At 48.7% G+C, this 16007-nt stretch overlaps 1 protein-coding gene across 2 annotated transcripts in view; it reads right to left on the bottom strand.

Moving 5' to 3' along the window:
* The window catches only part of LAMA2 (laminin subunit alpha 2), a 943701-nt gene that overhangs the window by 137205 nt on the left and 790489 nt on the right, over window positions 1-16007 (bottom strand). For both annotated transcript variants that reach the window (XM_056566521.1, XM_056566522.1), the window contains one exon: window positions 15827-15943. In XM_056566521.1, the coding sequence (XP_056422496.1) occupies window positions 15827-15943 (117 nt within the window). The remainder of the gene's footprint in view (window positions 1-15826; window positions 15944-16007) is intronic.

Here is a 16007-nt window from a genome sequence, read left to right as displayed (position 1 = left end):
GACTTGGAACCAAGAGACGCCACACCCACGTGAGCTGGGTGCGTGCGTGCGTTTCCCAGGCGTGGAGGACGGATAGGGCAATCCACCAAGAAATGCTCGGTACTGGCACAGTAAAGACAGAGATTTTCTTCCCTGCGGCGATTCCTCTCTTCCTGGGTCAGGCGAGACTTATCCACTTGCATGGCCTCCTCGGCGGGAGGCCCAGGCGTAGATTGCAACGGATACTGTGGGAGAGGTGCCCAGAGATCTAAGTCTTTTTCCTGGCGGAGCTCTTGGTGTCGCTCAGAAAAACGCATGTCAATGCGGGTAGCTAGATGGATGAGTTCTTGCAGATTGGCAGGAATCTCTCGTGCGGCCAGCACATCCTTGATGCGACTGGATAGGCCTTTTTTGAAGGTCGCGCAGAGTGCCTCATTATTCCAGGATAATTCTGAAGCAAGGGTACGGAACTGTACGGCATACTCGCCAACGGAAGAATTACCCTGGACCAGGTTCAACAGGGCAGTCTCAGCAGAAGAGGCTCGGGCAGGTTCCTCAAAGACACTTCGGATTTCCGAGAAGAAGGAGTGTACGGAGGCAGTGACGGGGTCATTGCGGTCCCAGAGCGGTGTGGCCCAAGACAGAGCTTTTCCAGACAGAAGGCTGACTACGAAAGCCACCTTAGACCTTTCAGTGGGAAACAGGTCCGACATCATCTCCAGGTGCAATGAACATTGCGAAAGAAAGCCACGGCAAAACTTAGAGTCCCCATTAAATTTGTCCGGCAAGGACAGGTGGAGGCTAGGAGTGGCCACTCGCAGCGGAGGAGGTGCAGGAGCTGGCGAAGGAGATGATTGCTGAAGAAGTTGCGAATGTTGGCGCACAATGGTGGACACTTCCGACAGCTGGTGGGTTAGATGGGCGATCTGTCGGGCGATATCAGAGACAACTGGCAGGGGAACCTCAGCGGGATCCATGGCCGGATCTACTGTCACGATGCCGGCTGGCAGGAGGTGGATCCTCTGTGCCAGAGAGGGATGGCGAGGACCGTGCTAGTGGACCGGTTCTAAGACACTACTGGTTTTCACCAGAGCCCGCCGCAAAGCGGGATGGTCTTGCTGCGGCGGTAGTGACCAGGTCGTATCCACTAGCAACGGCTCACCTCTCTGGCTGCTGAAGATAGGCGAGGTACAAGGGAGTAGGCAGAAGCAAAGTCGGACGTAGCAGAAGGTCGGGGGCAGGCGGCAAGGTTCGTAGTCAGGGGAGATAGCAGTAGTTCTGGTACACAGGGTATAAACACACAAAAACGCTTTCACTAGGCTCTAGGGCAACAAGATCCGGCAAGGAAGTGCAAGGGAGGAGACTAGATATAGCCAGGAAACAGATGGGAACCAATTAAGCTAATTGGGCCAGGCACCAATCATTGGAGCACTGGCCCTTTAAGTCTCAGGGAGCTGGCGCGCGCGCGCCCTAGAGAGCGGAGCCGCGCGCGCCAGCACATGACCGCAGGAGACGGGAACGGGTAAGTGACCTGGGATGCGATTCGCGAGCGGGCGCGTCCCGCTGTGCGAATCGCATCCCCAACGGCCATGACAGGGCAGCGCTCCCGGTCAGCGCTGACCGGGGAGCTGCGGGGAGAAAGGCGCCGTGAGCGCTCCGGGGAGGAGCGGGGACCCGGAGCGCTAGGCGTAACAGCAACATTCATTATCAATATTTCTATCCAGTTTTAGAAGTCTCCTCTCCTGCAATGTTCATGTCTCATTCCCACAGGTACACAGCATAGGAAACCTATGTATGAGATTAAAGGCCTAATATGATAGAAAATGGCGCTATATACATTCATGGACATTTACAGTATATACAGCTGTATAAAGAACAGTGGGTAAACAACATGTCTGAATATCTCATCAGATACAGATCTTCTCTGACACAAAGCCTTCTAATCTTTATGTGAATGAAGGAGCTGTGGTTGCTTATATGCACAGCAGCCTTTTCTACATAACTTCAGCAGTGCGCCGACGGCTCCTTCCATGTTGCCTTGATGTAAGAGACACAAACGTCTGGGGGTTGTTAGAGGCTGAAGTGACACTATAGAGAACACTGTGCGATACCTAAATGCAAAGGATTTTTAAACCTTATAAAGTAGCTTAAACTAGAAAATAAATCGAGCAATGCAGTCTTTACTAACCTTTAATTTGAAATAAACTATATGCAATATAAAAGGTCTTAAACCTTAAGACGGCAACCTTTTGCGAATTGTGACACTTTCTCTGACATATTTTTTTTTAAATTTATGGTGATTTACTGTAACTGGATGAAGATTTTTTTTTTTTTCGAGTTATACTTCCTTATACGTCCTTTTGGAGCCATATCGTGGTGCACTTCTGTTATGAAAGTATGTTCTGAAGACATTTTCCTTGAATTTATTTATTTATTTGTGGATACTAAATATGGATATTTATTTAACATTTTGTCTATAACATTAATGGTGCATTTTAAAGTTACCACCCCAATGCAAAATTTGTAACAGGGCTCAATTTGACATGTGCAAATTATGATATTGAGGCCATAAAATGTGATATTGGGACATTTGGGGGTTCTCCGTAGAATTCTACCCATGCACCACCATATAGCCACTCCCATGTGATACTTCCTGTTTTGGAAATTGGGAAGAAGGTATTCATCACCCAAGATTAGCAGTACAAGACAAACAGGCTGATTGGGTTGCTACCAATGTTCCCTTTAAGTCTTTGTAGGTAGTGAGTGGGACTGTGAACGCTGTTCCTTCGGGAACTGGGTGATCTAAATCAGGGGTAAATCTATATTGCTCTATATCCCCAAATTATTTCCCATAGTTATTTAGGGAAGATAACGTGTTTATAGTATCATCCCTGGGGATTAGAGAAAATAGGAATTATTGTCTGCATGCCTGATGGTATATGGTAGTGTAAAGGTTAATTTCAATATTTTTTGTAATCAAGGGCAAAAAAGGGTTAGTGATGCATACTTCATATCCAGTGATGATGACTGATGACTACTGTTGCCAGGCATTTGTGAGCACCATCACGTGGGTCCAATGAGGAAAGATGGGTGCTAGAGATCTCTTTCCTTCTCCATGCAGCTCTCTTGGCATCTTATTGTGCAGTCTTCCTTAGGCAGACTGTACAAGTAGACTGTCAATATTACTAATCAGTGCTATGTTATTGCTTAGCAATGAACAATATAATTGCAGTCAAAAGATGGTTAGTAAAAGTCTCCTATGGGGACTTAAAGATGTAAAGTAAATAAGAAAAATGTTTTTTTTTTAAATATAATTAAACTCTACATATTTGGTATTGCTGCATGCAGAATTGTCCAGACTATTAAAATCAGTGTCGTAGCGAGGTCGCAAGGGTCGCAATTGTGACTGGGCCTCATAGCCTGGGGGCCCCTGCCACTTCACTATACTATATGTTGCAGCAACAGATCCCGGGCTCGCCACTGCCAGCACTTTTTTTTTTTTTTAACTGGCATGGGCCCTGTTGCTGCAGCAGGGTCAGAAGGACAGGCCGGGGCTGATTGGAGCACCCATGTCTGCTCCAAGCCCCTGACCCCGCAAGATCTATCTCCGGCCCGGCAGCCGGCAGTGACAGGAGCTGAAGACTCTCACAGCAGCACCGCTCTGCTTCAGCAAGGTAAATAGTCTGAGGATCGGGGGCCCGGGGGGGAAGGGGTTGGGATGTGGTGTAATGATGCTGAGGAGTACAGGGGTGGAGAATGTGGTGAAATGATGCTAAGGAGGATGGAGTGTGTGTGTGTGTGGGGGGGGGAGTTGGTTGTGTGTACTGATAATGAGGAGGACGGGGGGGGTGTAATGATGATGAGGAGACCAAGGACAGGGGGGTGTATGTAATGATGATGAGGAGACCGAGGCAGGACGGGGGGGGGGGGTGTAATGATGATGAGGAGACCAAGGACAGGGGGGTGTATGTAATGATGATGAGGAGACCGAGGCAGGGCTGGAGCAAGGATTTTTGCCACCCTAGGTAAAAGCTAATTTTGCTGCCCCCTTGACAACGCTTATTATCGCCACCCTTTGACACACCCCACCTTACTACTGGGGTGACAAGCTGTAACAAACCTCCTCCTCATGTAATCACCCTACAACTGGAGTTACACACTGTTACAAACCTCCTCCTCAATGTAACCTCCTTACTACTGGGGTGACACACTAACAGGGAAAATGTTGCTGGCTGTGAGCAGGTGGTTCTGATGCAAGCTGGCTAAGTTTCTTGTGGCGGACAGAGCAGTGCCCCCTTCAAGAGGGAGTTCTAGGCAGCGGCCTATTCTACCTGGGGGTGGGGACTGGGGTGTAATGATAATGAGGAGACTGAAGATTGGGAGGAGATCGAGGATGGGGTGCGGGGGGGGGGGGGCTTGGTGTAATGGGATGTGATCGATGATGTGGAGACCAGGGATGGAGTGAGGGGGATATGAAGTGCAGGTGTGGGGTTGAGGAGACTGAGAATGGGGTGTATGGGATGATGAGACCAAGGATGGGGTGCGTGGAGTGATGAGGAGACAGAGGATGGGGTGTGTGGGGTGTAAGGGGTTGTGTATGGGGGGATAAGGAGACTGAGGATGGGGTTAGGGGGAGGGAGCATTGGGGTGATGAGGAAACCAGTGATGGGGTGGGGGTGGCTGGTGTGGCAGTTTTATATTCAGGGATACAGTGTATGGCAGTATTATATTCAGGGGGTGTAGTGGGTGGCAGTATTTTGCTCAGGGGGTACAGTGGGTGGCAGAATTATATTCAGGGGGAACTGTGTGTAGCAGTATTATATTCAGGGGGTATAGTGTGTGGCAATAATATATTCAGAGGACACAGTGGCATTATTATATTCTGGGGGTACAGTGGGTGGCAATATTATATTCAGGGGGAACAGTGTGTGGCAGTATTATATTCAGGGGGTACGGTGTGTGGCGATAATATATTTAGAGGGTGCAGTACATGGCAGGGTTATATCCAGGGGGTACAGTGGTTGACAGTATTATATTTAGGGGGTACAATGGTTGGCAATATTATATTCAGGAGGTACATTATTTGCCAGTATTATATTCAGGGGGACGAGTGGTTGGCAATATTATATTCAAGCGGTACAGTGGTTGGCAGTATTATATTCAGGAGGTACAGTCTTTGGCAGCATTATATTCAGCAGGTACAGTATTTGGCAGAAATATAATGATTATTGTCTTCATACAGAGGATGAGGTTCTGCTAACCCTCATGAACCAATGGAACCAATGATGACCAATGACCCCAAAGGAACCAATGATGTCCAAGTGTCAGACTCTGCAGAAAAGATGCAGCTTGAAGAAGTCCTGGTGTCTGGACCAGATGAAGAAGAAAAGGAAAGACAACAGAGAAGACGTCTCTTAGGTCACTGATATTATTGTATAGTCTGTTTCACTGTCCCATCAGCTGTAGTCACTTGTAAAATCTGTAGTTATTATGGATGACGCTGTAACCCAATCTGTGGCTCTCCAGCTGTTGCAAAACTACAACTCCCATAATTCCTGAGGATCCTTAGAAATGATGGGAGTTGCAGCTTTTCAACATCTGGAGAGCCACTTGAAACAAGGTGATTGGTGGGGGTACCAGCAGTCTGACCCCACCATAAAAATGGGCTGCTTATTTCAAGATGCTTGGGCCTATTTTCGGTCCCAGTCTGGCCCTGCCTGTAAGTCACTTAAATCACTGTGTATTCTCCTGACTGTGTCCCATCAGCAAATGAACATGTGTTCAGGGATGCGATTAAAATATATCTTTTACTAGGTATGCTTTAAAATAATAAATACAAATGATGTCAGAGGCTGGGTTCTCGCTTCATACAGCGAGAGAGCCGGGCAATTCTGGCTCCCTGCATGATTGCAGGTGTATCCTTGCAGTACCGTGGAATCTGATGACATCTATAATGTGAATACAGGATGAGTGTGGTTTGACCGTTGGGGAGAGAAACTTCTTCCCTCCACAGGAACACAGAGTGATATTTATTGAGTCTGCTATTTTGCGCCATCTTACAGCATGGTCTTCTTACCATGCGTACAGCCGATAGATGGAGCTGGAAAAGATTTGGTTAACCCCCATCCACCCTAATACACTTTTCTGGTCTCCTCCGGCATCTACTGGCTCTTCTTCCCCTCTACTGGGTCCCATGACATTCTCTAAATATGTTTGGGGGTGAAATTTAAACTGTTTTCTCCTTCTTCCCCTCTGCGCTCTTTCCTGTATCATCCTGACTTTCCTTCTGTTATGGTCTTCTGCTATGGTTCGGGAGTGGGGATTGGGGATCTCTGGGCCTTTTCTGTTGGGCTGATGTGGTAGATCCTCTCTCACGTTTTCTCCTGCCCTTTGAACAATTGATGACTCGTTGGGATCTCCCCTCCTCTGAGCACTTTTTTAATATCTGCACTTGTGGCATTATATGTTATCCCTGCATGGCTCTACAGTAGTTTCTCTGCCTACTGGATTCGAAAGATTGTGCCGTGGTGGGCCTCAGGCGAGGGGTCTCTTCTGATATTTACTCCTTGCTTCTCCAAGCTCCTGAGGGAGTCACCCCATCACATTTATACATGGGCCACTGGGAGGTTGCTCTCAACACTACCATTACCCTTCCTCAGTGGCAGGCTATCTGGGAGAGGGCCTCTAAGGCTTTGATTTGCACTGTCTACAAGGAGACCCAGTATAAATAAATTGATTCTGGGCTGGTATCATACTCCAGAATTATTGAATAGACTTAACCCTGACATCCCTCCTCAATGCTGGCGTTGTAAGGTGGGACTAGGCACAGTCTTCCATATATTTTGGGCATGTCCTCTTTTAATGGAATACTGGAAAAAAGTGCACATATTTCTATTTGAAGTTTTGGGTGTGCTGGTCCCTCTAGACCCCCTTATTTATCTTCTCCATCTTTCTCACCCCTCTTTATCTAAGAAGCCCTTTAAGCTCTTACAACATATTGTCTTGGCCGCCAAGACCCTTGTTGCCAAACAATGGAAGAAAACTCAACCCCCCATATCCCCCCCCCCCCCCCCCGAGTCGGACCTGTTAGCCCGTATACGTGAGATCTGTTCCTTGGAATTCCTGACAGCCCCTCTCAACAATTCTATACCCTTATTCCTCTCGGTCTGGGATCCCTGGGATCGTTTTACTGGTGGACAACCGCCTTGATGTCTTACTCTCTTTTTATTTTCCTTTCCTTCTCCTTTCCCTTTCTTTTTTCTTCCTCTCTGTTCCGCTTTGTGTGGCTGTTATGTATTTGTCATTGTGTACCCACTGTTTGTCTTTCCTTCTCCTCCCCTCCCTTGTCTGTAATTCTTACAGCCTTATTGTCTATTGTTTGATGGTGCGTGGAAGCACGCTTGTTTAGGTTATAGTTGTAGTTTTAGGAATTTAGAATTTTGGTACTGGAGGCCTTTCAAGACTTCCTGTGACTTTCACAGCCTGCATTGGCCCTACTTTTTGCCTGTTTTCTAATTTCTTTCATGACGAATGTTACTGGGCTTCGGCCCCTGTGATGGCATTGTATTTTGCCGACTGTTTTTGGACTTCGGCCCCTGTGATATAAGTTCCTTGTTTTTCTTCTTTTTGGATTTGTGTTTATGAAAAACTCTTTGATAAAAATGACAGTAAAAAATATTGAGTCTGCTATATACATTTTCCCTTTCAAGTTTTATAGGGACATACTTTTTTCTCTAGGTCTGCTGATCCCCACCATCCAATTTACATATTACTTTTAATCTAACCTATGTATTGTTGTTTGGTCCTTAACACCGCTTTCAAATTTAGCAGCAGAAACATATTCAGGGTATTTGTCTTTTTTCATCCCTAGCAAGATCATACCATATTTGACTAGTGGGTCTATATGCTTGTGTTTTGGCATCACTGGGTTGGTTGGGCGCTGCAGATCTCAGTGAGTGCCTTGTCTGCATCTAGACATGGCCAACTTGGGCTTTTTGCGTTAATCCTTTCACTTGGGCACGTTCTTTTGTATTTACTATTTTAAAGCATACCTAGTAAAAGCTATATTTTAAGCGCATCCCGGAACACATGTTCATTTGTAGTTTCTTGTCTATTGCTGGATGTTGTCAATTGCTATTTGGGAGTCACGCAGTACCCTATATAATATCTTCGTTAATTTGTCTGTGTCCCATCAGTGTTGTAGACACTGGTATCTTTGTGCGGCTGAGGCCGAATAAGGGGGTCATTGGGAATTGGGGAAGCAGGTAGGGAGGCCCAGGACAATTTTTTGCATCAGGGCCCTGTGGTTTCATCTATGTTAATGATCTTGAATGGTGAACGGTGTAAATGTAAAAATATATCAAAGCCTGAATTTCTTTATATACTGAGAAAAAAAGTTTTTGTAAAATGATGATAAAGGGGTGTCATTATAAAGTAAAATTACATTTGCATTTAAACCCTCCTATGGCCCTGTAGATGGAAAATTAAGAGAGTTATGGTTTTCAAAGAGGACAGGGATCGGCAACCCCTTGCACGTGTGCTACTCATGGCACACAGGGTGCTTTTGAGTGGCAAGCGGGGCCTCGGGCGGAGAGGCAGTCACTCCGCTAATGGGGATCCAAGACACTTGTCCCGGATCACCAAGTGAGTGAGCGCCACTTTAAGCTGTGTGCACACACAGCTAAAGCTTCTTGTCAGCGTGAGCTGCAGGACCTGCAGCTTCACTGAGAGGAGACCTGTGACCTCTGCCCACAAGCAGCGCAGGCGCCGATTACATCACCAAAGCAAGTGATGACGATGATGGGGGGAGTGCAAGTCATGATGATGATGAAGGGGAGTGCAAGTGATGATGCTGATGAAGGGGGAGTGCAAGTGATGATGATGAGGGGGGGAGTGCAAGTGATGATGATGGGGGAGCAAGTGATGATGATGATGAGGGGGGAGTGCAAGTGATGATGATGGGGGAGTTCAAGTGATGATGATGGGGGAGTGCAAGTGATGATGGGGGAGAGTGAAATTGATGATGATGATGAGAGGGGGAGTGCAAGTGATGATGATGATGAGAGGGGAGTGCAAGTGATGATGATGAGGGGGGAGTGCAAGTGATGATGGGGAAGTGCAAGTGTTGATGATGAGGGGGGAAGTGCAAGTGATGATGATGATGAGAGGGGAGTGCAAGTGATGATGATGAGGGGGGAGTGCAAGTGATGATGGGGAAGTGCAAGTGTTGATGATGAGGGGGGAAGTGCAAGTGATGATTATGAGGGGGGAAGTGAAGTGATGATGATGGGGGAGTGCAAGTGATGATGATGAGGGGGCTGCAAGTGATGGGAGTGTGCAGGTGTCGGGGATGCAGGTGATGGGGGAAGGGGTGCAGGTGACAGGTAAGGGGGATGATGATTTGGATGTGAAGGAACACTGGCTACTTCCCTACCTGGCTACCTACACAGTTACCTGCCTGGCTACCTACCTTATTAATTTCCTGGGCACATACCTACCTAACTACTTACCTACATAGCAACCTAAGTACCTACCTTCATACATGCATAGCTACCCATTTACCTACCTTGCTACCTACCTATGAACTTATCTACGTGCATAGATACCTACTTATATACAAGGAAAATCGTAGCTCACCAAAGTGCAGAATTCAGTGCAATTTATTACATTCTAAACAGTGTTAATGAGCAAGCTACGTTTCGTCGCTCTCATGCTTGACATAAGCTAACACAGGTCGCTAAACGTAGCCAGCTTTGTAATACTGTTTGGAATGGAATAAACTCCACCGAATTGTTACGCCTAGCGCTCCGGGCCCCCGCTCCTCCCCGGAGCGCTCACGGCGTCTTTCTCCCTGCAGCTCCCCGGTCAGTCCCGCTGACCGGGAGCGCTGCTCTGTCATGGCCGTTGGGGATGCGATTCGCACAGCGGGACGCGCCCGCTCGCGAATCGCATCCCAGGTCACTTACCCGTTCCCGTCCCCTGCTGTCATGTGCTGGCGCGCGCGGCTCCGCTCTCTAGGGCGCGCGCGCGCCAGCTCCCTGAGACTTAAAGGGCCAGTGCACCAATGATTGGTGCCTGGCCCAATTAGCTTAATTGGCTTCCACCTGCTCCCTGGATATATCTAGTCTCCTCCTTTGCACTCCCTTGCCGGATCTTGTTGCCCTTGTGCCTAGTGAAAGCGTTTTGTGTGTTTAAAGCCTGTTCTGTACCAGAACTTCTGCTATCTCCCCTGACTACGAACCTTGCCGCCTGCCCCCGACCTTCTGCTACGTCCGACTTTGCTTCTGCCTACTCCCTTGTACCTCGCCTATCTTCAGCAGTCAGAGAGGTGAGCCGTTGCTAGTGGATACGACCTGGTCACTACCGCCGCAGCAAGACCATCCCGCTTTGCGGCGGGCTCTGGTGAAAACCTGTAGTGGCTTAGAACCGGTCCACTAGCGCGGTCCTCGCCATCCCTCTCTGGCACAGAGGATCCACTACCTGCCAGCCGGCATCGTGACAGTAGATCCGGCCATGGATCCCGCTGAGGTTCCCCTGCCAGTTGTCTCTGACCTCCCTACGCTGGTCGCCCAGCAAGCTCGTCAGATCGCCCAACAAGATCACCAGCTGTCGTACTTGACCACCATGACACAGCAACTCCAGTCACAACTACAGCAAGTACAGTCACAGCTACAGCAGCAACAACCATCTCCTCCGCCAGCTCCTGCACCCCTTCCGCAGCGAGTGGCCACTCCTAGCCTCCGCCTGTCCTTGCCGGACAAATTTAATGGGGACTCTAAGTTTTGCCGTGGCTTTCTTTCGCAATGTTCCCTGCACTTGGAGATGATGTCGGACCAGTTTCCTACTGAAAGGTCTAAGGTGGCTTTCGTAGTCAGCCTTCTGTCTGGAAAAGCCCTGTCATGGGCCACATCGCTCTGGGACCGCAATGACCCCGTCACTGCCTCTGTACACTCCTTCTTCTCGGAAATTCGAAGTGTCTTTGAGGAACCTGCCCGAGCCTCTTCTGCTGAGACTGCCCTGCTGAACCTGGTCCAGGGTAATTCCTCCGTTGGCGAGTACGCCATACAATTCCGTACTCTTGCTTCTGAACTATCCTGGAATAATGAGGCTCTCTGCGCGACCTTTAAAAAAGGCCTATCCAGCAACATTAAAGATGTTCTGGCCGCACGAGAGACTCCTGCTAACCTGCATGAACTCATTCATCTAGCCACTCGCATTGACATGCGTTTTTCTGAGAGGCATCAAGAGCTCCGCCAGGAAAAAGACTTAGATCTCTGGACACCTCTCCCACAGTCTCCACTGCAATCTGCGCCTAGGCCTCCCGCCGAGGAGGCCATGCAAGTGGATCGGTCTCGCCTGACCCTGGAAGAGAGGAATCGCCGTAAGGAAGAGAATCTTTGTCTGTACTGTGCCAGTACTGAACATTTTTTGGTGGATTGCCCAATCCGTCCTCCACGTCTGGGAAACGCACGCTCGCACCCAGCTCTCGTGGGTGTGGCGTCTCTTGATGCTAAGTCGGCTTCTCCACGTCTCACGGTGCCTGTTCGGATTTCTACTTCAGCCAGCTCTCCCCTCTCAGCCGTGGCCTGCCTGGACTCTGGAGCTTCTGGGAATTTTATTCGGGAGTCCTTAGTGAATAAATTCCGCATTCCGGTGACCCGTCTTGTCAAGCCACTCCACATTTCCGCGGTCAACGGAGCCAGGTTGGATTGCACCGTGCGTTACCGCACGGAGCCCCTCCTAATGTGCATCGGACCTCATCACGAGGAAATTGTATTTTTTGTCCTTCCTAATTGCACTTCCGAAATTCTCCTTGGACTACCCTGGCTTCAACACCATTCCCCAACCCTGGATTGGTCCACTGGGGAGATCAAGAGTTGGGGTCCCTCTTGTTCCAAGGACTGCCTTCAACCGGTTCCCAGTACTCCCTGCCGTGACCCTGTGGTTCCTCCTGTATCCGGTCCCCCTAAGGTCATTAAGGACTCTGCCTGCCACAGGAAATGCCTCTCCCCCCCTCCCAGTCCCATCAGGCAAGCCTCTGTGTCCCCTCATGGCCCTCGTCCTGGTGTCACACTGCCCCGTGCCAGGTCTCGCCCTCTGCCCTCTCTCCCCATTCCTACTCCTGCTGTTCTGCCTGCCGTTGAGAAATCCCTCCATCCTTTCCCGGTGTCCTCATCCCAGGGGAGGCAGTTACCGGACAAAGAGAAGGGGAGACCTAAGGGGGGGGGGTACTGTTACGCCTAGCGCTCAGGGCCCCCGCTCCTCCCCGGAGCGCTCACGGCGTCTTTCTCCCTGCAGCTCCCCGGTCAGTCCCGCTGACCGGGAGCGCTGCTCTGTCATGGCCGTTGGGGATGCGATTCGCACAGCGGGACGCGCCCGCTCGCGAATCGCATCCCAGGTCACTTACCCGTTCCCGTCCCCTGCTGTCATGTGCTGGCGCGCGCGGCTCCGCTCTCTAGGGCGCGCGCGCGCCAGCTCCCTGAGACTTAAAGGGCCAGTGCACCAATGATTGGTGCCTGGCCCAATTAGCTTAATTGGCTTCCACCTGCTCCCTGGATATATCTAGTCTCCTCCTTTGCACTCCCTTGCCGGATCTTGTTGCCCTTGTGCCTAGTGAAAGCGTTTTGTGTGTTTAAAGCCTGTGTACCAGAACTTCTGCTATCTCCCCTGACTACGAACCTTGCCGCCTGCCCCCGACCTTCTGCTACGTCCGACTTTGCTTCTGCCTACTCCCTTGTACCTCGCCTATCTTCAGCAGTCAGAGAGGTGAGCCGTTGCTAGTGGATACGACCTGGTCACTACCGCCGCAGCAAGACCATCCCGCTTTGCGGCGGGCTCTGGTGAAAACCTGTAGTGGCTTAGAACCGGTCCACTAGCGCGGTCCTCGCCATCCCTCTCTGGCACAGAGGATCCACTACCTGCCAGCCGGCATCGTGACACGAATTCTGCACTTCTAGGGGGTGCACTGGGAAAAAGGCAGAAACTAAGATGCTTGTCCTGTAGATACTGCATGATGGGTTTTGGCTGGAAGAAGTCGTCATGGTGGTCTGAGTCAGAAAGACAACAGAAGGAAAGAGGACACCCCCGACCGTAAAAGATGGGAATTGTGAGTCAGTTAATGTAACTGTATGTATATTATTGCCCAACATGACTGGGGTCTGATCCGGGGATCTGTATTATGGTGGGGACTGATTCTGGGGTCTGTATTATGGTGGGGACTGATTCTGGGGTCTGCATTATAGTGGGGACTGATTCTGGGGTCTGTATTATGGTGGAGTCTGATTCTGGGGTCTGTATTATGGTGGGGACTGAGTCTGGGGTTTGTATTATGGTGGGGACTGATTCTGAGGTCTGTATAATGGTGGGTGGTGATTCTGGGGTCTGTATTATGGTGGATGGTGATTCTGGGGTCTGTATTATGGTGGTAGTGATTCTGGGGTCTGTATTATGATGGGGATCGATTCTGGGGTCTGTATAATGGTGGGGTCTGATTCTGGAGTCTGTATTATGGTAGGTGGTGATTTGGGGATCTGTATTATGATGGGGACTGATTCTGGGGTCTGTATAATGGCGGGGTCTGATTCTGGGGTCTGTATAATGGTGGAGTCTGATTCTGGAGTCTGCATTATGGTGGATGGTGATTTGGGGGTCTGTATTATGGCAGGGACTGAGTCTGGGGTCTGTATTATGGTAGGGTCTGAGTCTGGGGTCTGTTTTATGGTAGGGTCTGATTCTGGGGTCTGTATTGTAGTGGGAACTGAACCTGGGGTCTGTATTATGGTGGGTGGTGATTCTGGGGTCTGTATTATGGTGGGTGGTGATTCGGGGGCCTGTATTATGGTGGGTGGTGATTCTGGGGTCTGTATTATGATGGGTGGTGATTCTGGGGTCAGTATTATGGCAGGGTCTGAGTCTGGGGTCTGTTTCTAGGGTCTGTATTATGGGGAGGTCTGATTCTGGGGTCTGTTTTATGGTGGGGTCTGAGTCTGGGGTCTGTTTTATGGTAGGGTCTGATTCTGGGGTCTGTATTGTAGTGGGAACTGAACCTGGGGTCTGTATTATGGTGGGTGGTGATTCTGGGGTCTGTATTATGGTGGGTGGTGATTCGGGGGCCTGTATTATGGTGGGTGGTGATTCTGGGGTCTGTATTATGATGGGTGGTGATTCTGGGGTCAGTATTATGGCAGGGTCTGATTCTGGAGTCTCTATTATGGTGGGTGGTGATTCTGGGGTCTGTATTATGGAGTGATCTGATTCTGGGGTCTGTATTGTGGTGGGGTTTGATTCTGGGATCTGTATTCTGGTATGGTCAAATTCTGGAGTCTGTATTATGGTAGGTGGTGATTCTGGGGTCTGTATTATGGGGTGATCTGATTCTGATGTCTGTATTATGGTGGGTGGTGATTGTGGGGTCTGTACTGTGGTGGGGTCTGATTGTGGGGTCTGTATTGTGGTGGGGTCTGATTCTGGGGTCTTTATTATGGTGGGTGGTGATTGTGGGGTCTGTATTATGGTGGGGTCTGATTCTGGGATCTGTATTATGGTGGGGTCGGATTCTGGGGTCTGTATTATAGTAGAACCTACAGAAAAAATGGTAGACTCAAAATACTGAAAATAGTAGCATTACAGCAAAGGCGGGGTTATTGTAGGAGTTATACTGTATTATAGTAAAGTCTGATTCTGGGGTCTGTATTATGGTGGGGTCTAATTCTGTATTATTCAGAGGTCTGATTCTGGGATCTGTATTATGGTGGGTGGTGATTCTGGGGTCTGTATTATGGTGGGGACTGATTCTGGGCTCTGTGTTATGGTGGGATCTGATTCTGGGATCTGCATTATGGTGGGGACTGATTCTGGGGTCTGGATTATGGTGGGAGGTGATTCTGGTGTCTATATTATGGTGGGGTCTGATTCTGGGATCTGTATTATGGTGGGTGGTGATTCTGGGGTCTGTATTGTGGTGGGGTCTGATTCTGGGATCTGTATTATGGTGGGTGGTGGTTCTGGGGTCTGTATTGAGGTGGGGTCTGATTTTGGGGTCTGTATTGTGGTGAGGACTTATTCTGGGGTCTGTATTGTGGTGGAGACTGATTCTGGAATCTGTATTATACAGGTCTGAGTTAAAATGATTGTTCTCACTGTAAGGTCCTTACAGCGAGAACAATATAGGGGACAATTCTGACCCCCCCCCTCACCTTGTGACAATCCACACACCCACAAATCACACACACAGCAAGCCACACCCACAACAAGCCACAGCCATATTGCCGGCACACCAAGCTACTTCAAAAAATAAAATTGGGCACAGCACTACCAAAAGGTTGCCTACCCCTGAAATAGAAAATGGAAAAAATGAAAATTCTCTGCAGTTACGTGGTTAAATAGAGCCATTTTCTATTGTGATCTTGCACGTCAGTTTACCATTCTTATGGAATACCTTGTTTATTACTTTTTTAGCCACACAAAAGTATACAACATCCCCAGTCCCATTCTTCACAGTGCTTCACATCACTGGAATGCCACGCCATTGTTTACAGTAGATTCCACAGAGGCTTTATACTATAGATGTTCCCATTCCTGCATTAGTTTTCTGTTGAATGGATTCCTGAGGTTTACATTGATTGATTATTTTGTGTTAATATTGCAATTCCCCTGGCTGATGAACTATCAATGTAAAGAGTAGAGAAAATTCCAGCATGACTTGTCTGACTGTTATGTAAATCTCTTCCTGTCTGCTCTCTTCTAATGTCTATAATGACGTACACTTGGCTACTTCAAAGCTGTTTGGTTTAGTGAAAAATAGCTCTTTAAATCGGTAAGTTTACAGCCTACGGTGGTTTTTACTCACATTTTCCCCTTCATTAACATTTTGTGCAAAGTTGTTGACTTCTGTCATGATTTCATCAGACTCGCTTAGGGTGTTCTCTGTCTCTTTCTTGCCTTTTTCAACAACTTGCTTATGTCCCTGAAATAAATAACACATAAAGTCAGAAGCAGTCTTAATCCAAAATAATATGACTGTTATGTAT

The sequence above is a fragment of the Hyla sarda genome, chromosome 3 (genome assembly GCF_029499605.1).
Source record: "Hyla sarda isolate aHylSar1 chromosome 3, aHylSar1.hap1, whole genome shotgun sequence".
NCBI lineage: Eukaryota > Metazoa > Chordata > Amphibia > Anura > Hylidae > Hyla > Hyla sarda.
This window is presented reverse-complemented; position numbering and strand designations above follow the sequence as displayed.